Source organism: Rhipicephalus microplus, chromosome 9, assembly GCF_043290135.1.
Source record: "Rhipicephalus microplus isolate Deutch F79 chromosome 9, USDA_Rmic, whole genome shotgun sequence".
Taxonomy (NCBI): Eukaryota; Metazoa; Arthropoda; class Arachnida; order Ixodida; family Ixodidae; genus Rhipicephalus; species Rhipicephalus microplus.
The window spans coordinates 50478499-50503552 of record NC_134708.1 but is presented as its reverse complement, the minus strand read 5'-3'; the positions used below and the strand labels follow the sequence as shown (position 1 = coordinate 50503552).

General features: G+C 44.2%; 1 protein-coding gene across 4 annotated transcripts in view; it reads right to left on the bottom strand.

Moving 5' to 3' along the window:
- Positions 1 to 3107: 3107 nt before the first annotated feature.
- The window catches only part of LOC119163817 (uncharacterized), a 65411-nt gene continuing 43464 nt past the window's right edge, over positions 3108 to 25054 (bottom strand). The window contains exons 3-5 of one of the 4 annotated variants that reach the window (XR_012886143.1): positions 21046 to 21420; positions 20843 to 20983; positions 3108 to 8011 (exon numbers count right to left, since the gene is read on the bottom strand). Coding sequence is in view for 1 of the 4 variants with exons in the window: in XM_075873635.1 (XP_075729750.1) it covers positions 20925 to 20983; positions 21046 to 21420 (434 nt within the window). In the remaining 3 variants the exon portion in view is untranslated. Of the gene's footprint in view, positions 8012 to 20806; positions 20984 to 21045; positions 21421 to 22094; positions 24781 to 25054 lie in introns of those variants that run through there. The other 3 variants (XR_012886144.1, XM_075873635.1, XR_012886145.1) reach the window with 3 other exon arrangements.

The window sequence follows — 25054 nt, the reverse complement described above, 5'->3', positions numbered from 1 at the left end:
CACTGATCCCACAAAAATGCGGCAATAAATTGTTTTATTGCAAGTCAATCGATGTTTACATGAAATAAAAGACACGTAAGTAACGTTTTAGCATGAACAGAAGTGAATAATAGGCATTCATTAGCGTTCATATGCAAACAAGGCACCGGTGCGATCGGAAGAGTGCAGACCACGGGATCTCGTGGCAAAGAGCATCGACGTGCCAGCTAGCGACGGGACACCTGCTGCAGGGCGCATGCGCATCCGTTTTATCACTTGGTTTCTCATGTTGCTCTGTTGCACGCGACTACGGCGCTCATAGCCAAAACTACAACTGGGTGTCGCTTTCTTTGCTCCATCGAATTTGTGCCGTTCTTTTACGTAGCGACGGGGCTGGTTCAAGCGCCGGCTCGCGTTGCTAGGTTTTTTTTTTTTTTTTTTTTAGCAGCTACTGAAACACGTTACGAAAAGGCGGCAACACAGAACCGGCTGACGAGCGCGCATGCGTGACCTTTGTGCGCGCATACGGTGTTTCCGCAGCTTGCTAAAAACCTCTGTTATTGACACCGGTCGATTAGGATAAGTAAGCATAGTGAGCACCGCACAAACCGACAAGGCCGAACGCACAAAATTAAATTTTCTTAGGCCAGCTTGCCTTTGTCGGGTTAGTCCAAGTTGCACCTAAATGAGCTCAGTTAAGCCAAAGTTAGTGTAGCCGAAATAAATCAAATGTAGTCGAGCGCTTGATGACCTATATGGGTCAGGGGTAAGTAAGCTTAGTCGAGTACTTCGGGTGTGCTTTGATGTCATGCACATTACTCAGTAACATCTTAATACTGTTAAGGCTAATTAGATTTTTGTTTAGGTATATGAGACTCGACTCGGTCAGGAGAAATCAGCCTCCTGCTAAGCTTGGATTCTCCAAGCTCATGACAATTCGACCACAACTATGTTAATTACTTGAGTTTTCATAGGATGCTGCCTAATTTATGCTTAGATTGCAATTGGTTGGCTTATGCTATGACCACCGAAGCTTAATCAGATTTTTTAGTTTCTTTGGTGTTTGCCTATTTAGATTTGTTATGTATATTGAGGCTAATTATGCCACGTGAAATTCTAGTATGGCAGGTACTTAATTAGGATTTCAGACTAATATTCGGATATAATTAGTTTTCATACCAATTAACACTAATTATGAATAGACTATCTTAATCAGTATAGGGTCGGTAGAGATTAATTAGTATCTTCGTGGCCTTGACTTCTATGGGCACATGGAGAAGTCGGCAAAGATTATTTGGCCGCGATAAGGTTTTCCTTGAGTAGACTAATTTCGCACGGCTAGGTTAAGAATGAGCATGACCAACTTTGCCTAATTAGATTCGGTTATACGTATTTTGACTCACCTCGGCTCATCTAAGCCTAACTTTACTTAACTTAAAAAACACCAGGCTGGACTGGGCTTAACTTAACCTACTTACGCCTGACTTATTTAGGTCATAAAGTACTCGACTACATTTGATTATTCTGGATAAATTAACTTCGACTTAACTAAGCTCATTTAGGTGCTACTTGAATTAGCCCGACAAAGGCAAGCTGGCCTGAGAAAATTTATTTTGTGTGTTTGGCTTCGTCGGGTTGTGCAATGCCAACTATGCCTAATTATCCTAATCAACCGGTACGAATAACAATGGGAGCCAGTGCTTGAACCGGCCTCGTCGCAGCCGCTACATAAAAGAACGGCACAGATTCGATTGAGCAAAGTAAGTGACACCCAGTTGTCGTTTTGGCTACAAGCACCGTAACCGCACACAACAGAGCAACATGAGAAACCAAGAGATAGGACGGGACGCGCATGCGCCCTGCAGCAGATGTCTCATCACGAGCTGGCGCGTCAATGCATTCTGTCACGCGATTCAGTGATCTGCACACTTTTGATCGCACTTGTAAATATATATATTGTTTAGGGTCGAAGGTTGATGGCAGGTACGGCAGGTATCATTAGGGTAGCAGGCTCCCCGCCGTCGTTCGCATAGCCGATCTTCGCCAGTGAGGGGACGCGTTAACAGAGAAAGAACAAAGGTTTACGTACATGATAGTTAAAAGATGGAACTGTACAGAAATTGAGCAGAGAATAAGCTTTGTACAAAGATTCAGCTCTTATTTACTAAATGTCTTTGGCTTTTATAGCCCGTCGTACCCTTACATGAGATCCAAAAGGCGGGGACTACTCTCGCCACAAATCAGGTGACGAAGTCTCAGTGGCCCACCCACCAAAAAGGGTGCAGATTTTGGACGACTCGGCTGGTGAAAAATACGGGCAAAAAGGTCCAATGGTAACGCGAGAAGCCACACAATTTCGACTACCTGGGGTTCTTTAACGTGCAATCAAATATGAGCATACCGCCTACAGCATTTTCGTCTCCACCTGAAAATGCAACCGCCCCAGCCGGAATTTGATTCCACGACCTGCAGGTCAGCAGCCGAGTACCTTAGCCACTAGACCACCACTTCAGGGCGGTTTTCTAATCTTTGATTTTTACTTGTGCAAATGAGGGCACAGAACCTTGCACAGAGACGATTGAACTGCCAGAGAGGCGAAGACGTGGAACCTGCAGAGCCACAAAGAGAACAGCAAGGCAATGGAAGCCATGCGCCACAAAATACACGGAATCAGACAAGAGTACGGGGCCATCAACAAGGGAGGCTGGCCTTGTAATTGAGACGCATGGTAGCATTTGCCTGCCATAGCTACAAGTTGCTGAAATAGTAACCTTGCAAAAATTCAAGATTGGTCATTCTCAAGCTCCACCATTTCAAAGAGAAGAGAGAGAACACAACTTTATTGTCGTCAGACTTAAGGAGGTAGGTGACCCGCCAGGCTGAACCTGATGGCCACCTCCTCTGCCCTTTGTACGGCCTGGAGCTGAACGGCCAGGCTGGTGGAGGTCAGAACTGCCTCCCACCCCTCTGGCCCACCATTTCAAAGAAGTCTGTCTGATTTGAATGACATTCAGATATGCCTAGTAAAGAGCAACAAATTTGTGCTAATGTGCCGCGATAGTAGGCTGTGAAGCTTTTAAATTATTGTGCCCCCCCCCCTTTTTTTTCTGAAGGAAATGTATACATGATGCAGGACAGCATTACCATCAGTTTATTTTGGACCATATCAAGCAAATAAAAAATTAAGAAAGCACTTAGTAAAAAACTGAACGATATTAATAAAAAAAAACTTTATGATGCCTGCATTAGTGCAGAAGCTTTTTTTGAAGAAAAACACCGTCACGACTTGATGCATAACGCAAATGGTGCACATGCGTTACATCGATTTTATACTGCTAGAACAAACAGATAAAGTGATGTGCAATATTAGAAGGAAAGTATTCACCACTTACACTTGTGTATGGTTTTACACATGTGCAAATCCTAAATTTTATGAATATAGAGTAACTGTTTATACCAAACGACTAAGGCCGCTAGACTATGAAGGCACACTTAAAAGGTGCCTTTATTACCACTAAATAATAAAAATAGCATACAATTCAACTTCAAGCACTACATACAATTCAATCATCAAAATATTTTACATCATCTGATCACAGAATTCCCAACTGATATAGAACACTACATAAATGCAATGAGCCTCGCAAACTATAAATGGTATATAAAAAGAAATGGGTTCGAGTGAATATGGTGCCAAGTTTAAGGGCAGGAGAAAATATGGCAACACTAAGGTGCCCTTACAAAATGATTGGACCTCAGATAATGTCAAAGTAGAAAGACAAATATAGTCGGATGATGAATGTCACTTTTGTCATCCGACTGATTCAACAGCGTGGCAAAAGAACTGAAAGTGGAAGGAGGACAGGGCCAAATAGAAATGGTAAGTCACCTAGAAATTGTTTTACCTACGCTAAACTTGTATAAAAATAAGCATTACTTAGGACACTTGCAAAAGTAACGGAGATGGCAATACCAGCTACCCAGTCTGGATGAATTTTCGTAAAAACATAACAACCGTAGGCCTGATTTCACCTGTTTCAATACAATCAATCAGAGGCAGCAGCCAGAGATCATGTACGTACTACCATCTCGATTACCGATTCATAACTAAACAAACTGTGACATAACAGGGCAAAGATAATTTATTTGTATGGAAAGGCTGGTGGGATTCATATGTTACAACTTCTGAAGCTACAAACGTCTTGGATGTCACACATAAAGAACAGACACATGTGACAACAGGACAAAGATCACTGTTGAAACCAGCAAATACTTACACAGTATACACACAAATACTTCTGCCCTTCACCGAAAAATGGACACAATAACAAGAAAAAAAAAAGAGGAGAGACATTCACTGATAGAGATCACAGTTTCAACGTTCTTTTAGGGAGTTCAAAACACTCATTGTGGCGCATGCATGTCAAAAAGCCTAGATGCAAGAAACACACTTTTAACAAACAAACAAACTTGCGCTCATTGGTTATTGGTGAACCTGCTCACAATGTCCTAAGTGCACATTCAGGACCACGTAAGATTTTGATACACTTGCTATCTTGAGGAGCATTCTTTTTAAGGAAATATGCATTGTTACTGCAGAAGCACAAAGGGAGAGTGGAAGCACCATGTCGGGGAATTAAAATGCTATCCTTTTGTGTATCGTAACGTACACAAAACTGGTTAGTGATCCAAAGATATACCAGAGTTGGCTTGTGAATACTGGTTTCATACTATCTGCTTATAAAGCATGTTCAGGGCACAAAATTCATACAGAAAACATGGCATAAGCACAAGAATAGTTTAAAAACACTGAAGAAGTAAGTCTTTTTAGGTACTCTGAACACTGCTACAGTGATTATGATAAACAAATAAAAAAAACAACAATAAATTATGAAAACATGTACGATTCGAAGACAGTGTTAACAAAAGAGGAAGCGGCAACGACTTTTCAGTATTTCTTGCGCACGCACTGTCTTGAAATGAAAGAAAGACAAAATAAACAACAATGTGGTCACCAATATTCTGGCCAGATACCAAGTTGTTCTGGTAAGCCCTACGAAGCAAGAAAGTATGCCAGTAGTTAGCCAAGTAAGGAGTTCGTACATCAGGTGCCATCTACTGCATGTGTAATCTGAAAATTAAAAAAAAAGAAGATTCTGCGTTTACTATAAGAATCCCAAAGCTATGCTTTTTTAGAAACTACAAGGACACTTTCAAATAAGTAAGAAAAGTGTAGGTTAACAGAAGCCGATCGTGGAAAATGATGAGCTAGGAGACCATGTCGGACACTGTCTTGTGAAATTGCATTGGGAGTGACAAAACAAAGTCAAAGACGGCCATTTAGTCGATGCAGCCACTAATAGTCCTTGCAGGCACAAACTAGGTACAAAGATACCTTAGATTGACAGCCGACCAAAGAAAGACTTTCAGTGATGAAATAAATATGAGCATAGAGGTGAAAATATTTATGTGAACCAATCGGAACATAAATAAAATATTACCTATTCATTAGGTTACCAAAATGATTCATAAAGGAATCTGCAATTTATCAAATTAATGGGCTCTTTAGCTAAAAAAAGTAAACAAGCCCCAGAAATTAGAGAAATTATTCATACTTTGGCAGAGATAAATTCATTTAGAGGGGCATTAAAAAACAAAACAGTTTTTGCATATTAGTAAAGGACGACTTCATAATCCTGAAAGCACCACTATTACCATGAAATCATGCTTAGTAAGTGAGACAACGCGCAAAAAAAAAAAATATGGGTGGCAACGCCTCTTTGAGATTTCGGCACCAAACACAGCGATGTAAAAAATTTTGAACGCGTCTACTGGGTCCTACGTTGCTTCCAATTTATAAAAATGGAGTACATTATAATATGTGGGTGCCACAGACATAGAAAATGATGTTTTAGAAAATTTTGTTGAGCCAGTGCCAAAAAAATACTGATAATACATTTTGAATTTCTTCTGTAACACAGAGGTCTTGGCACGAAATTTAAAAAATGCCAGGCCTGCGCGGAAGGTGCAGTACAGTCACAGCAAAAACTAGAAGAGCAGCCTTTCAGAGCCTTTTCTAAACATTCATTGGGTAACTGCTACAGGAACACTTTCTGGGAACCGACTACAGCATTAATAATAAGTATTTCTGGCTACTAGACAAGCATTCGCTATGTTCTTCTAAGAAGTGTTGTATCTGATAAACTCTTGCAAGCAATATTGTGCCGATTCTTCATGCAGTGGTTGACGATGATGAGAAATTTATGCTTCAAGTGGGTATGCGCCACAGTAAATAGGTAATCAAAAATAAGCTTTTGTAATGGGTTGGAGCATTGGACGCACCAATCGTTATGCTATTGGCATTGTGTGACACCTCGTTGTTCTTTTGCTGTTCTAAAGCACTTTATCACTGATATTAACACAATTCCTTTCCCCCACATTAAGCCTGCCTAAGGCAAGTTAGTGAACAAGTCCCAAGAACCGCTGTTGCTCAGTCATAGAATACTGGGCTGGCCTTGGCAGCGGACCTTGGTTTGAGCCCCACTGTGTCCTTGGTGCTAGGTTTTTTTTCTTATTTCACGATAGTAGTTACGGACACTTGCGACGGCGGACAATTACATCGCTGCATGCGACCCGAATTTTGATCTCATAACAGCTTTAATAACAGCTCATAACAACTACAACACTAATAATGAACTTATGATAGTGACACGAATGGCACTAGATTTCTCATAGCGCAGTGTTTCAATCTAAACCAAGTCCTTGTTCCTCTTTAGTGTCCCTTTAACATGTTTCCTTACAATGCTGGCTTGAAAAATTTCATAATGCACTGTCAGAAGAAAATATTGTACACTTTCATAGACTACCCTCTGACATGCTCCCTAAGGACAATGGAAAATCAAGGTGCTACAACGTTGACATTCAAGGAGGCAATGCTAAAAGTGAGCATGACCGGAACTGGGCCAATGGTTAAGTGGCATGCCGTGCCACTTAACCATTGTCACTCACAGCATGCTTTCAAACAGGACGTGCAAAGCCGGCTGTAGAAGCTCTGCATTTGGAGTTAGCTTCAATCTTGACTCCAGCTTTCGCATAAATTGAGCTGGCAGAGGGTGGAGACTGTTGGGAAGGCACTGGCAATGTTTGACTGCTCAACGGATTGAATGCACATTGAGAAACTGCCAAGGCGCTGGTTCCACCAGAGGCCATCTAGGTGTTTTCATGCATGCCTGAAACTGTTGCACTGGTAATAAATGAAAAGTTCTAAAACATACAAGTAACCTATTCAAGCAGTTGCCCATTTCTTCATCTCTGCTGCATAAAAACAGCCGTCACTAAACTACACTTTGTCCTGAAAAAGAAACGACATGATGGCTTGTAGAAATACCCACAATTTAGAAAAAAATTGCTCACATCATGCTGAAAAATACATTTCATTGCTAAGACGTGTAGGTGGATGGATGAATTGAATGTATATCTGATATTGGATATAAGATGTTGGACATCCGATTTCGGAGCTTGTTTTCCTATGAGTACTGCTTTCCATTAGTCAATAACAACGCCGCACAAACACTTAAAGCACTGTAAAAAAGACGAGATTTTCAGTGAAACTATACAACATTAAATGTAAGGCATGCCGTGTGAATTAATTTTGAACGTCTCGACTCTTTACTGCTTTCTTAAATTTAAACACACCATTGCGCACGGCAACTCCGTCTTAAGTGCAGTTAAAGTACGGAAGTGTCACAGTTTATGCGATATTATTATTTCTATACGGTCGTACCATGGCCAGATAAATACACCTAAGGCTTCTCGCATAATAGATAAACTACAGTGCTGTAGTTGGGCATAGACCCTTGTTTTCGTTCACAACCGAACCCCTAAAATGCGGCTAGCAGACGACGCACGGGGCAATCCACACTTGCGTGCTTCAGCCAGTTGCTGCCAGGCTTTGACGCCGTTCGATCTTGCGGCCGATCATAGTGTGCCTCCAAAAGCGTTTCGTTGGCTAGGTATCCCCTTCTGACAAAGACTGCAATGGATAACAGTTCCACTTATCGACCGCTTACAAGGCAGAAGTACATAGACCCAGATGCCAGAAAATCACATCGATTTAAAACTTGAAAAGTGAAAATTATTTGAGCCCGGTCAGAAAGGACGAAGGTCATAGATTCAGAGAGGCATGCTTCATGGGCACAGCGTTGCCTTCAGCCGCCTCTGATGCAGCGAAAGTGTCGCAAAGAGGCTTTTGCATGGTTTGTAAACTTTCGTGGTCGACTGTACATTTCTACTTTTCCCTACTACTCAAGAAGTCAGTACTAAATATGGCGAGAGGTCTTTTCGTCATTGTAACATTAAAATATTTAATGTTTATCAATTATGCAAAATCCAACATAACATTCCCTCTATTTCCTATAATATATATATATATATATATATATATATATATATATATATATATATATATATATATATATATATATATATATTGTTACGACCGGCCCTAGGGAACCAAGCAAGTAGAGTTTGGGGGAGAACCGGTTCTTGACCGACGGGGTCGTCCACCCCCACCTCCCCATTCAGGCTCCTCCTCTCACCGGGAGAACTCCGGACTCTGCTGTGCGTTCGTGACCATGTTTGGTTACATTTTAGGGCGCCGTGACCATATATGGACTCCGTGTTAGGTTGTGCCACTCCATGTGTTGTGAGAGGTGTTTCCCCCTCCCTCGTGGCCGAGGTGCCGGGGACACCGTATTGGCTGACGATGCGGACAAGGCGCCCAGTGTCAACAACGTGGCGCTATAAAATGCCGAAGACGTTTTGTATCACACTCACTCTTCTCTCTTTGGGTCAGTTGACCACTTCTCCACATGTAAATAAATCTCTGTTGTTCGTTCGGGCGCTTCTTCTCGCTGAATTGTTGGACGATGGATCCTGCGACGGGGCCAGCTATCGAAAACGAGACCGGCAGGACCCGGAGTGTCAACACAATATATATATATATATATATATATATATATATATATATATATATATACATAGGTATGGGATATGGCACAACGGGAGCGTTGTCAACAAGGATAAATATATTTATTTCCCAACAGTTTCGGGAGGGGACCTCCCTTCATCAGGGGATGAGTATAACTCATCCCCTGATGAAGGGAGGTCCCCTCCCGAAACTGTTGGGAAATAAATATATTTATCCTTGTTGACAACGCTCCCGTTGTGCCATATCCCATACCTTCACGAAGACTAACTGGCCCATTGAATTATTACTCCCACTATATATATATATATATATATATATATATATATATATATATATATATATATATATATATATATATATATATCCGGAAAGTGGCGTCGTACTTTTCGAAGTAAGTGGCACAGTATTTCGTCTATAACTGATACGACAGGTCCAATGTCAATAAGAGCCGATGCACAAACACCGTCCACAAGCACATCAAGGACATTCGAGGGGCTGCTCTGAGGGCTTTCACATTGCGAAAGCGTCACAGTCCTTGCCTCAGGGACTGCGACGACTAGTTTTCCAGCTCATGGGCAGCCGAACTTGGCCGCATGGGGGACAGAGAACGACGCCGTGAAGATGGCGACCTTCGAGGGGATGGACTTGGGTGAGACAACGGTAGCATAGATGAAGGTTCTTCGTGATAGGGACAGCTGAGCTGGCCAGCAACAGGCAAAAAAATTGGAGCCGGCTGTGTGCGATGACAATAACGGGCTACGTGACCGGCGATACCGCAGGCAAAGCAGATGGGCCGGTTGTCGGGTGTGCGCCATCTGTTCATTGGGGTAGGTCTCACTCATGTCGCAAGGGCCAATGAATGGAACGGTGGCTGCATGGTGGGCTGAAGTTGAGGGGTTATGTCAACATATGTAGTGGGCATACCTGCTGCAAAGGACGGAGGTCGAGCGGCAGCTTCGGCGTAGGTCAGAGGGGCAGGTGCTTGAATGACTTGAGGCAGCCTGGCGACCACTTGGGCGTAACTCAGGGGCGCAGGAGCCAGAGGCTGTTGGGGTGGTATGCAGGCATTACCTCCGGTATTTCTTGCTCAATCGCTTGACGGATGGGAGGGAGAAGGGTGGTAGCCGATTGTTGAACAGCCGGTTGGTGGGCAAAGGGCAAGAGAGGGAACTGACGCACGATTTCCTCACAGATGAAGGACTATAGGTCTGCCAGCAACACCACTGGGTCACAACTGCCCTCCAAGCCAGCAAACGTTACAGCTCGTCGTGGTGGAAGCGATGGGTCATCGAACGCTGCCGGTGGAGCTCCTCGTAGCTCTGGCACAGTGTGACGGCCTCAGCCACTGTGCCGGGGTTTTTGACGAGCAGCATCATGAAGGCATCATCGTCATGCCTTTTAGTGTTCACATAAGCGCTGCTCGACTTGCAGCTTGTGAACAGCAGGGCAACCGAAATTCATGATAGCGTTCTTAAAATCGGACCAGGTTGCAAAATCGGACGCGTGGTTGTTGTACCACAAACTGGCAACACCCGCAAGGTAGAACACCGAGTTGGCCAGCTTGCCGTTCCCATGCCATTTGTTGGGGACGCTCACGCGCTCGTATGTGGCGAGCCAGTCCTCCACGTCAGTGCCATCAGCGCCAGTGAAGATGGATGGATCGTGGATTCTGAAGACACCAGGACAAGGGAGTGGCAAGGCAGGAGGCGTTTGCTGAGAGGCGTCGTGATACATAGTAGATGGCAGGGTACGTGATCGTAGCTCCAAAGGCATAGACAGGGATCGCAGCACTCTCCACCAAATTGTTAAGGCGTTTATTAGCCGGCAACGAGCGAGAATATACAATGGCGACAGTCACAGCCAAGCACGGGCTCTCAGCGCGAGCGGCGTCCTTGTTGGGTAGCCCCACTAGAAGGTACTCAAGAGTTTGACCCATTTCATAGTTCGGAGGCTTCGCTACAATATATATATATATATATATATATATATATATATATATATATATATATATATATATATATATATATGTATGTATATATACACATATATATCGCGGGGTGGCAAATACGATGACCAGTTGAGATTGGGCCATGCTTTGCAGGGTGGTGCCTTGCTTGGTTGTCTGATCAGGCATTGCTGATGCAGTGGGCAGCTTCCGGCTTTGAAGTTCCAGGTTTGCGTAGCCAGCACACTGCCACCACTTTGCAAGGGAGTTTAATAGCGACGCCAGGTAGTAAGCAGGCAGCCGGTATGGACACAAATGCTCCAGCAGCCCGGCGTCTACAGCTCGTGCACACGCTCGCGCTTCGCACTCAGAGATGGTCCCACTAGTCAGTGCCTTGCAAATTACCCACTGCACTTAGATTAATCACATTAATCAAAAGATGAGATGTTCAGACATATAAAACTTTGAGCATGTGTACTTGTATCAAACTACTTAGTTGAACATCTACACAAGTGTCGCCTAGCAGTACCAAATTTGAATATTCTGAGAGGCAAATTAAGATGCACGGTATTTTCTTGGTTATCTTAAAGGAGTACGAACAGGATAATGTACACTTTTTCTGTGTAAATCAAAAGCCACAGCTAGAAATATAGGAAAGCAAGTGTGAGTGCGTACTGAAATATGAAAGCAGACGAGTATATATATACTCGTCTTCCAAATGACACGGCGGCTTCTAAATGACACGGGGAAACAAAAGGTACAGGCAGTCTTAAACACGCTTGTTCCCATTCATTTCTATCGATTATGAAAATCATTCAAAAACGGGTGCAATACAAAAAACACGCGAAACAACTAACCAAATATCTCACGAAATTGCACCTCTCCGCCTAGCCTGCAAGCCCTCAATGTCTACACTAAGTGAAGCAGAAAGGGGGAAGTGGGAAAAAATATTACTAGAAGCGTCCTTGCAACTGACTCGGATCATTGCAGACCATAGTGAGCGTAAGGCCGCCGAATACAGTGTCACGGAGGCCACGCAGAAATTGGTATCTAATCTCGGAGAGCATGAGGCAAGAGAACTGGAAAGATATGAACTAAAAAAAAGAGGCGAAATTTCAGTAGTAAAAGATAGAAAAATTCAGCGGGACTGCAGTAGCTCCACTGCTCCGCAACAGGAAAATAGGAATGAGGCCGTACAAGCACACCAGGGACCACCCGTACCACAACCTAACTTTGAGGAGAAAAATGGTAACTTGAAACTACTGTGCAATTCTAATCAAAGCATCCTTACTTTCGAATATGACGCTGACACTCCCGTGCCACGTGATAGCCAAGAGCAGCCGAAAACTTATAAGAAAAATGTCCTCAATCTGTCAAACACAAGACTCGCACCCGCTCAGCTTCAACTTTTGTCGAGAGGGTTAACCTTTTGTCCATCATCCGGTAGATTCAATGAATTTGAACTGTACCAAGACCTCGATAACTTTGCGCGTAATCTCCGCCTCCGTGAATACTTTCATGATCGCAAGGACTGTACGGACGAGAATAGAGTGATTGGTGGTGACAAATCATGGTGTCCGGGTGAGCAGAGGGACAAACACCTCGATATGTATATATCAGCAGTTCAAAAAGATATCATCAGAGCGTATGAAAAAAATCGGCCATTTCGAAACAACATATCAAAGTCAGAACGAAGGGCACTCGATGAGCTACGAAAAAACACTGAAATTACTATCAAACAGGCTGATAAAGGGGGCTGCATAGTAATTCTAAACACGTCGGACTACTTAAAGGAAGGGGAACGACAGCTATCAGACACAAAATTCTACAAAGAACTTCTAACTGACCCGACTCCCGAATTTGAAAGGGAGATAAAAGTAACCCTAAAAAATCTCCGCCGGGACGAGAAAATTACCGGCAAAATGTTAAAAGCAATGTTACCAGCCCATTCTATTCCCGGTCGATTCTATTTGCTCCCCAAAATACACAAGGCAGGTAATCCGGGACGTCCGATAGTATCCAGTAACAGCACATCAACAGAAAATATATCAGAATTCATCAATTCCTTAATAAAAAACATCCCCCCAAATTTTCCCTATTACCTAAAGGACACAAACCACTTCATCTGCGAAACTTCAAGTCTCGACATCCCAGGCGGCAGTTTTCTGGTGACCATGGACGTCTGCTCACTGTACACCAACATAACCCACCATGACGGAATAGCGGCTATGGTTTCTGAATATGTAAAACCTGACTCATCAACTAGTGTAAGTGGCGAGGTACTGTTTACAATTCTTGAACTTGTACTAAAATATAACCATTTTGAGTTCAATGGCAAGCATTTCCTTTAGGTCAGTGGCACTGCAATGGGCACGAAAATGGCCCCAAACTTCGCGAGCACCTTTATGGCTTCACTTGAAATCCCATTCATTGAGGGACGCACCTTGAAACCTTTCTACTACAGAAGATACTTAGACGATATTTTTATGATATGCAACCATGATGAGGGAAGTCTTTTCCGCTTCATAGAGGATTTTAACAAGTGCCACCCGTCAATAAAATTCACGCACAAAATTTCCAAAACTAGCATTAACTTTATGGACGTCACTGTCACGGTCGAAAATGACCGCTTGTCAACAAACCTTTACGAAAAGCTTACAGACCGTCAAATGTACCTACATTCCAACAGCAGCCACCCAAAGCATTGCAAAACGGGTATTCCATATTCTCAGGCCTACCGGTACCGAAGAATATGCACCGATATGCGGGAATTGGACAGACACGTGGAACACCTAAAGCATTCTTTATTGAAACAAAATTATCCGGAAGACATTATTGACGATGCCATACTACGTGCTCGCAACGTGAACAGGAATGATATTATTAAGGGACCAAACAGAGTATCTAAAACGACTTCCCAAACGAACCTTGTACTAACTTACTCCTCATCAGCACCACGAATCAACAACATACTGTCCCGCCATTTCAACATAATCAGGCAAAGCAAACGACTAACTTCTATCTTCGCGAAGCCACCTCACGTGGTGTACCGCCGGGATAAAAATCTGAAGGACATTCTTGTCAGAGCAAAAACAACCACCCCCAAATTTCAATCAGGGTGCCATCCCTGCGGAAAAGCTCGATGCAAGGTATGCCCACAGATGGTCACAACACGTGAATCCAAAGCGAACTTCTCGGATTTCAAAGTCTGCATAACTGAAAGCCTTAATTGTGACTCCAGTAACGTAATATACATGCTACATTGCAACATATGCGGACAAGAATATATCGGCCAAACAGACACGCCATTTCGGCTGCGGTTCAATAATCACCGGTACCACGCCACTTCACTGCCGAAGCTACCTTTATCTAGACATCTGCGCCTGCCAAACCACAGTTTTGAAAATATCAGCGTAACTCTTTTGCAGTCCGGTTTCTCAAACAGACGCGAGCGCGAATAGCGTGAGGCATATTTTATTTTCAAATTTCGAGCATTAGTAGCCGGCATCAACGAGGACCCCGGCAAACTCAACTGCCTCCGAGAAGTAAGCCAGGAGGAAATTGGTGACAAAGATTGATAGCTAGAGACCATGCTTTTTTCTGACTGACTCGTACGTGTACACTGTCCATTCTTGTTTTCGTTTTTTCTCCATTCATCTTTTCTTTTCTTCCTTTTTCCACATGCACATCCAAAGTGTTTTCGTTCGCCTACCACTTGATGACTATTGAAGGGAAACAGACGAAGATTAAAGGTGAAAAGAGCCGACCGACCCATTAACGGGAGACCCTTCCTTTACGCACGCCGCATGCCGACCGACCCATTACGGGAAAACCCTTTCTTTACGCACGCCGTCACGAACACTACCGGCACCGCGGAGACAATCTTGGGTGGCCCGGCACACGTCGAGAACTGAACAGCACGTGATAAGAAACGTATGTGGACGTACACGGACAGTTGGCTTCGTTCTCAGTGTTGACAGTGGTTCTTCCTCTTTTTTACTTTCTTTCTTTTCTTTCTTTTTCTTTTTCCCCCCCCTTTTTTTTTTCTAGCTCCCTCTCACCCTCGCAAACATGTTTCAAGGCGAGAGGGACGCGGCAGCAACGAAGTTTGGAAGCTCATGTCAGTATAACTCATCCCTTGATGAAGGGAGGACCCCTCCCGAAACTGTTGGGAAATAAATATATTTATCCTTGTTGACAACGCTCTCGTTGTGCCATATCCCATACCCATATATATGAATATATATATATATATATATATATATATATTGTGGGCATTTAGTACCGTATACCAATCCTAACCAAGACTTCCAAACTTCAAAACTTCAAGACTTCCAAACCAAGACTCCATAATATATATATGTATGTATGTATGTATATATATATATATATATATATATTGGTAGTACGCGTTGAGCGTTGAGTCCGCGACGCGTTTATTAAAAAACCAACACAGGTCAAGCGCTCAGCGATCGGAATCGGAGCTATCACGAGCACGAACCACGGTTCTCTTCCTCCTCTTTTGCAAGCACTGCTAATTGCACCCTATCCATTCTACAAATCACTCCCCCGCGAAAAAGGAGCCAACCTGGCGACCTAAGGCACAGGTACGATTGGTGGGTCATGTGCGACTTCAGTCGGTCGACGTGAACAGTCTCACGGCCGCGACGGTGGCGGTCTGTGAATGACTGTACGGGCTCGACAATATAGTTTACCGTGGGTGCTTGACGCAGGATGCAATAGGGGCCTTCATACTTAGGCAGCAGCTTTGAAGAAAGGCCTGGAGTTGAGAAGGCAACGCAAAGCCACACCAATGTTCCAGGCGAATATGACTGGGGATGCAGGTTGGCGCCATGGCGGTCCTTTTGGCGTGCTTGGTCTTGTGTAGCTAACGAATGTGCTAGCTGCCTGCATTCTTCCGCATAAGTGGCGACTTCTGAGAGAGTTGCAAACTCTGAAGTATCCGGGCGATACAACATAATGGTATCCATAAAATGAGGAGGGTTTACGGCCATATAGAAGAAAGAAGGGAAAAAATCCAGTCGTGGACTGAGTGGTGCTGTTGTACGCATAGGTGACAAATGATAGTATGTGGTCCCAGTTGGTGTGGTCAGCAGATACATACATGGACAGCATGTCGCCTAATGTGCAATTGAAGCGTTCAGTCATGCCATTGGTTTGGGGATGATACACAGTGGTCGTTCGATGAACAACATTGTATTCACGAAGGAGGTCTGGTACGGCTTGTGAGAGGAACCTGCATCCGCTGTCACTGAGTAACTCGCGAGGAGCGCCGTAGCGAAGAACAAGTTTGTGAAGAATAAATAAGCCGACCTCACGTGATGTAGCCTCTGGAAGTGCGGCAGTCTCAGCATACCATGTCAAATGATTAATAGCGACAACCACCCAGCGATTCCTGGTGTGTATGGAAGTGGGCCGTATAAGTTGATTCCGATGCGATCGAAAGGTCGGGAAGGGCAGGGCAACGGCTGAAGCGGTCCAGTGACGGCATGTGGTGAACTCTTCCGGCGTTGACATTTTGAGCATGAATGCACGTATTGGCGGACAAATTGGTACATTCTACCACAGTAGTACCGCAGCTGGAGGCGTGCATACGTCTTTATTACACCAGCGTGGCGGCATTGGGGGTCCGCATAAAACGAGGCACAAATATCCGCACGTAGATGGCGAGGAATCACCAACAACCACTTACGACCTTCACTGAGGTAATTGCAGCGGTAAAGTAGCCCATCGCACATGGTGAAATGGTGGGCTGTGCGCCGCAGCGAGCGACTGGTGGCACTCGGTGATGGTTTCGATAGGAACTTCATTAAAGACACTATCCAAGGGTCTTGACGCTGCTCGGATGGCATGTCAGCGTGTGTGAGGGAGGCAGTATGGTAGGTAGAAACAGGCGCATTTGCACAGTCATGGGGAAGTGGAGATCGAGAGAAAGTGTCGGCGTCTGAATGTCTGCGCCCTGACCTGTAGAAGCCGCGGATGTCGTAGTCTTGGAGTCGTAACGCCCAACGGGCTAGGCTACCAGATGGGTCTTTTAGAGATGACAACAAGCAGAAGGCGTGATGGTCAGTCACGACATCAAATGTCCGACCATATATGTAAGTTCTAAATTTAGTGATTGCCTAAACGATAGCTAGACATTCTTTCTCTGTGACCGAATAATTTTCTTCAGCTCTGGTCAGAGTGCGACTCGCGTAAGAAATGACGTACTCATCGAAGCCAGACTTTCGCTGCGGAAGGATAGCGCCAAGGCCGACTCCACTAGCGTCCGTGTGGATTTCGGTAGGGGCGTCTGGGTCGAAGTGACGGAGAATCGGCGGCGGTCTTAGAGATGAAGTAATTTCGCAAATGTGTCGTCACAGGTGGACGACCATGCCGAGATACCTTGGCTGTCGGCAAGTAGGCGTGTTAATGGGATCATTATAGATGCAAAGTTATGAATAAATCGTCGAAAATACGAAGATACGAATAGAAGATTACGAGCTTCCGTGCCGCGAAGTGACATTTCTTCAAATTTATTTGTAGCCCAGCCTGTGCGAGGCATTCCAGGACACTTGCGAGGTGCTGGAGACGGGTATCGAAGTCTTTTGAAAAAACCATGACGTCGTCCAGACAGCAAAGGCACGTATGCCACTTGAGACCTCGAAGTATGTTGTCCATAAAACGCTCGAATGAGGCCGGGGCATTGCAAAGGTCGAACGGCATCACGTTGAACTCGTACAAGCCGTCAGGAGTTACGAATACAGTTTTGGGGCGGTCGGCTTCATCCATAGGTACCTGCCAATACCCCGACCGAAGATCCAGCAAAGGGAAGAACTCCGCTGCTTGCAAACGGTCGAGCACGTCATCAATTCTGGGGAGCGGATAGACATCTTTGCGGGTGATTTTGTTAAGGCACCTATAATCAACACAGAAGCGAATGCTATCGTCTTTTTTTCACGAGCACCACCGGGGATGCCCAGCGACTGTGGGACGGCTGTATGACTCCCCGACTAAGCATGTCAGTCACCTGGGCTTCAATAACCCGACGTTCAGCTTGAGAGACGGGGTATGGACGCTGGCGCAGGGGTGCATGGCTGCCGGTGTCTATATAATGAACGATCGAAGTTGTTTCGCCCAAACTGGGTTGCTTGTAATCGAAAGACATCCGAAAGCAGCCGAGAAGCTTCAAGAGTTGCGTCCGCTGAACGATGGGAAGGTCCGAAGCAATGGATGGAAGGCCTGGCATCTGGGGTAGATGTGTTGACCGTGGTATCGAGATTAACGCTCGCGACATGGAGGCTTGCTGTGCGACCAGGTAGTGAGTTAGGGCAGACTGAATCAATGTATTCAAGTTGTTCTATTGTTCTATACATTCTCCGCGGAACATAGTGGTTGGGACCGAAAGCAGGTTCGTGACATAAATGGTTGCGGAGGAGTTTTAGATCGTGATAAGAGGAAATGGGAGAAGAAAGTGCTTACGGGAAGTGAATTTCGCTGACGGCGTAAACAAGGCGGTAGAGAAAGCACAGTCGCAGGAGATTGGCACAATATCAGACGACATAGGTGGGATGTCCATGTCCTCGGATATGACAACACGAGAAAAAGATGACTTGGCAGGAGTGATGTCCGAAAGTGCTGATAATTCAAGCTGGGCACGGGCACAATCGACAATGGCATGATGCATGGAAAGAAAGTCCCAGCCCAATATAATGTCACGCGGGCAGTGCAGAAAGACGACGAATTCAAGCACATACAAAACGTCCTGAATGAGTAGACAAGCTGTGCACGTGACGGAAGGTTGTATTTGATGTGCGCTCGCCGTATGGAAAGAAACACGAGAAAGTGGAGTCGTAATCTTTTTCAACTTGCAACACATTGCTTCGCTCAACACGGACACAGCAGCTCCAGTATCGACTAAGGCGGACACGGCAACACCTTCAATGAAGATTGAGATTTCGTTTGCAGGTTGGGAACGAGGCCTTGTAGATTTCGACTGTGGCACAGTTCTTGCCTCAGGAACTGCGGTGGTCAGTTTTCCGTGTGGACGGGCGCGGTGCGTCGAAGCATTGGGGATAGCGAGCGCCGGCACGGAGAGGATGATCGAGACGAGTGGGTGGTGCGGCGGTTCGACGATAAGGTGTTTGAAGGAGCGTGGGAGGGCATTGGCTATTGCGACTCTGTATGGTCGTAGCTGTAATTGGCTTCAACGGCAGTTGGACGAGGAACGCGGCGGCGGCAGAAACGCTCGACATGCCTGGGCAGACTACAGTAATAGCATATTGGTCGGTTGTCCAGTGTGCACCAAGGATTATTGGGAAGGGTAGCAGGACGTCGATAAAGCAAAACTTGCGGGCTTGGCGGCGCCCACGGTGCATAGAAGACATGAAGGCGTTGAGGAGAGCCGGTTCTGTATGGCACTGCATGTGAAGGCCTTCTCGCGACCTCAGCATAGTTCAACGGGTCTGATACATGCGGTGGCTGGTGCATAAGCGGAGGAGCTTCGGATACTTGCTCCTCAATGGTTTGGCACAGTCACGAGGGGAGTCCATGACTACACTAGGGAGAAAGGCAGCAATAGACAATTGGCGGCAACCTCCTCGCGGATGAACTGTTGTATTTAGTGCGTCAATACTACCGGATCTGGAGAGATCGCGCCAACAGCCAGTGCTGACGTGCTGGTCGTGTAGAAACTGTGACGTCGCGTGGAAATGCGCTGCTTTCGCAACTCATCATAGCTCTGGCAGTGCTGAATGATGTCTGTGACTCTTGGAGGACTTTTTGCCACAAGCATGAGGAACGAATCGTCCTCGATGCCCTTCATAATATGCTTGACTTTGTCGGCTTCGGTAATGGCCGGATTAAAGCGCCGGCAGAGGCCTACGACGTCCTCAATGTAAGACGTAAAACTTTCTCCTGCCAACTGGGCACGATCACGCAATCGCTGCTCCGCACAGAGCTTGCACACTGCCGGTCGGCCGAAAATGTCTGCGAAGGTCGTTTTGAAAGAGGGCCAGGTGGTAATCTCAGCCTCATGGTTGTTCAGCCAAAGCTCCGTGACACCCCTCAGGTAGAAGTGGTCGCGACCGAGTTGGTCGTTATCGTCCCACCGGTTGTTGACACTCACTTTTTCAAACAAAGCGAGCCAGTCGTCAACGTCCTGTTCATCAGTGCCGTTGAATAGAACTGGGTGGCACTCCCTCGGAATAGAGGGGCAGTGGAGAGCGGGGGGTGCGGCAGCATTCGGCTGTGCTGCAACATCGTCAGGCATGATGGACGGCGGAGGTAAAGTCCGGCTACGGAGTTCCAGGATGAAAGAGAGAACCAGCACTCTCCACCATTTAGTAGTACGCATTGAGCGTTGAGTCCGCGACGCGTTTATTAAAAAACGAATACAGGTCAAGCGCTCAGCGATCCGAATTGGAGCTATCATGAGCACGAACCACGGTCCTCTTCCTCATCTTTTACAGGCACTGCTAATTGCACCCTATCCATTCTACAATATTTATATATATATATATATATATATATATATATATATATATATATATATATATATATAGTCTTTGGGTTCATTCAAGCTAAGCGACATTCGTATAGTTTGCTAGACGTACATTGGAGTGGGCTTATAAATAAATCAATAAATGTAGCTTGTGATATATGATATTCTATGCCAATTTTTTTTATGGAGCATGTGTTGTTTCAGAGTGGAGCACAGTTATGTGGATAATCACACCTCAAAGTGGCCGCTCCTTGCACTTTCTTCTATAAACTCCTTTCCTTTCACAAATTAAGGACAATCTCCTTTGCGAGCCCAGACTAAGTAACTTCCCAAATCTAAATCTACTCTTTCATCGTAACCTCCAGTCAACACACTCCCGCCAACCTACATCCTCCTTCTCTTTCAAGAAAGCCTGTTGACTACTCACTTTTCACGGCATGTTGGTTTCATGATAACGAGACACGTGCAGCACGAGGTCCTGATTCCGTGAGAACGATGCACTGCAGTGGTCACAGGAAAAAGGACCCGTCCCTGTGTGGTTGCGCATGTGTCTCACAAGGGACATTTTCTGCGAGAATGATGCACTGCATTGGTCGCAGGAATATGGATGCTCTTTTGAGTGGTACCTACTCATGTGGGTTATGAGGTGGGATTTTCGCAAAAATGATGTGTTGCATACATCACAGGAAGAGGGACGCTCTCCTGTGTGGGTGTGCATGTGTTTCATGAGGTTTGATCTTTCTGAGAACGATGCACTGCATACGTCACAGGAATAGGGACGCTCTCCTGTGTGCGTACGAATATGTCCTGCCAGATGAATCTTTTGAATGAATGCAGCTGGACACAAGTGGCACTGGAAGGGTCGCTCGCCGGTGTGTCTGCGAAGGTGTGTTCGCATGTTCGCACTGTACTGGGTCACATAGGTGCACTGTCGGCAGGAATGCAGTCCGCCTTGGACAGACACGAGTGAATGGTACCCCTCAGAGGATTCCGAGGACAAGGAACCTGCAAAGCCACAGGAAATACAGAAAGCCATGAAAACCATGTCACACAGATTTTCTGCAAATAGATTAACGCACCAGGCAATGACAAATGGTTGCTGCCCTTGTAAATGAAGCATACTATGCAAACCACATGTTACTGTAGTAGTGACCATGCAGTGACACAGCATGTTTTACAAAAGTTGCGATTTCTCTCTTCAAGTATTCCATTTACCCCTTTGTAGGTTGGCCTATATCTTTGTACCGAAAATGTAATGATCAGCTGTGGTATAGTAATATACACTACAAAGAAATGGTGAAAGACGAATTTCATTAAAATCAAGCCACTAGTTTATTGCAAGAAAACTCATGGGACTGATTCGAAAAGGAGCAAAACACTGTCATACTGTCGCATTAAGGCCCCACCTTGCGATTGCATCAATGGGTATTTGGGATGAAACAGCCAAAACAAGTGGCACATGTTATCACTTTTCGAGTTTTGCTGAAGAAAGTAGTGCGGACCTCATTTCAGCACGAGAACACCACCTGCACGTGTTGAAGATTGGGCGAGTTGGTTCGTCGTACTTGAATTGGTATAGCGCATTACGGGGAAGAAGAAACGGCCGAGCAGACCGACACAAGAGGACAAAGCGCTCTGTCCTCTTGTGTCGGTCTGCTCGGCCGTTTCTTCTTCCCCGTAATGCGCTATACCAGTTCAACCACCTGCACCTTTTGTGAGCCTTCATGATGCGGTGGTCTATTCCTGTAAAGCTTCCTTCACTGCAGGTGCCCACCAGTTGTTCTTTTTTTTTTTGTCTGTTGTAAGGACCCTGTTTTTGCTTTCAAAATTATCAACAACAGTTGTTCTCCCTGAATATGTGCAAACGTTTCAAGTGGTACAGGTCATGAAGCAAAATATTTCCATGCACCAATATCCACAATGGCGCTGACGGTTGAGCAAGGTGATTTAGCAGCGAATTGTCGATGCATTAATAGTTCAAGTTATTGCACATTATTACAACACATGATGACTGGAAGCTAAAGTCACCACTATGAAAACAGGACAAAGAGGCAGGTCTAGAGGAAAAAAAAGTTCAGAAGCGATCATTAAAAAATTTACCGAAATCAGAACCAATGTAACACTAATCTCGCCCTTTGAAAACACGGTAAAAAATTTTCCATATTATTACAAAGGCTTAGGTAAGATATGAGTGACTTAGCATTTCCTTAATTACAACAGGTGATGGCAAAAGATTTTCCTGCAGACAGAAAAGCGAGATCTATATGTTCAGTCACACAGAGTTAACACATGCAAAACATTCTGTGAATGCACAGGAGCCTTAATTAAATGCCAATCTAATACTATGCCTAAATAGCCAACTTTCTTTGTATTATATCAATACATTAATTGCCAGCACATTAAAGTATTCATGGTACTTTTTTCTCTAGGACGATGCTGTACAGCCACTCAGTTCATATTTCAACACATGAAACACAGGAAACAAAATATGAACAAAAGAAGTTCATACAAAACAATCTGTAGAATAGCAAAATATCATGAGAAAGGAGTCATAAGGCATAACAGTTTTTGGTGGTCAACATTGATGGCGCATTTATGTGGACTGCATAGTGTACTAGAGCAATATAATGTGTATACTAGCACCATTCATACACTTCCCTTTAAGGTCTCCATCCTTTTTGACTGAAAACATAGCATACTATACAATACAAACCGAGATACTCAACACATATTGTTTCAGACACTTACATGACCACACACACATGTAGATATTTCACCTCATCACAATGTATAACTAACTCCTCTGAATCATGACAATCGCAACAAATTTTTCCACACTGAGAAAGCCAGATAAGCTAACATGCTACTGTGGATATATTATGAAACAATCCATTAACCTTGATGCACAAAGTATTTATAGGCACCACCTCAGAAGAAAGCTAATTTATAGGAAAACGAATGATTAAATTAGGAACGGTACAAAGTTGAGTGACGGAAGAGAATAGTGGCACATTCGGGCGAATTTCGGTCACTAAGTGGCACAGTGAAAAAAATAAAGTGTGTTTACATTATTTCAAGATTCCCTTGAGCAGTATACAGAGACATATTTAAAGATTTTACACCAAAAATGACAACAAAGTAACACCAGACAGCTGCTGCTCGCTTATAGTATTAATGTTTTTCATATATTGCAGTGCAAAATCAAGGTGCCACTAACAAGCATGGCAGTTATTCAGTTACCAAGCCGTTTCTCTTAGTACGTACAAATGTGTAGAGACATGAATTGAAACAACTGTCTACTGTCCTTCAATGCTCTCCTGTTTTCTGTCGCAATAAAAAGTGTACAAAGTCAATTGTCTAAACCTTGCAGGGGTTTTTCTAAAAAGTGCATAGAAATTTTTAAAACAGAATATTTGTGTACGCGCTATGTCTCCTTCCATCGGTTGGATGAATGCCCATAACACTGGTTGTTGCCGGTGAAAGTCAAAAACAGAAACCACGTTCGGTTTTCGCAGGCTTCATCAAGTTTGGTTATTATAAAACAAAAACCTTAGTGGTTGTTTTAGGCACCCCCAAACTTTTTTGTCGTTCTTATGAGTGGTGGTGGATGACGACGTGGTCGCGTTTCTCCACTGTTTGCAGGCAGGCATGCAGGCAAGCGAACACACCGCCAGCAGCACCATAGAACGTCTATTTGAACACATGCAAAAAAAAAAGCAAAAATTGGTCTCTGGCAGAACTTAAAGCTGCCTCAAGTGCATAAAATGCAATTTCAAGGTAAATGTGTTTGTTTTTAGGCAAAATAAGTCTACCTGCGAGGATTTCTTCTCCTACCAATAGATTGTCAAAATTGACCACATTCGCTGTTGGTGTCGCTAGGGGTCACTTCATCGACTTTCAACATCAAATTAAAATTCTGATTTTTTTTCTGGCACGAAAGTATGCTCGTCGCTGCTGATGTGATGAGCACCCTTTTCATTTGTGCCACAATCAAAACAATTTTTCTGTATGGTAGACAGTCCCTTTTATCAATACCTAACTTCAACCAGAGCTTTGTAAAAGAGACAATTTCTTTACTCTGACTGAGACACCCACACTGCACCGAACTGTATTACGGCTCTTCCCAATTTCAGATGGCTAACTCTATAGAAAGTCTATCTTCAACTTCACTCGTGTATTACATAATTGAATCTTTAGCAGAAATGTATCAACACGGTCACATCACCATTTCAATTTACTGTTCATTGCGTATTAACTTCAGTGTAAAATAGTGTGTGATTTGTAAGAAGAGGCTTGTTGAACGCATTTCTGGAAAAGTCCAAAGCATACAGCATCTCTGTTTCTTCTTTGGAAGAGTGGACACATCTGAAACAGCACAAAACTGCAGTTAAGACTAGTACAAACAACACAGTAAGCTTATGTATATTTTTACCTATTGCATCAATAAGCTTGACGGTTAAAAAACTCCTTAATAAATTACACTTTTAATATAGACATTTAGTGACCACTTTTGCAGTAACTACAGAGGGTGATACAAATTTGAGTACTGTATATTTAAGAGAAATATGAAAACAAACAATTGATTACTAGAGCATATAACATGTGAAAGACAAATATGCACAGTGAATCAAACTAGCAC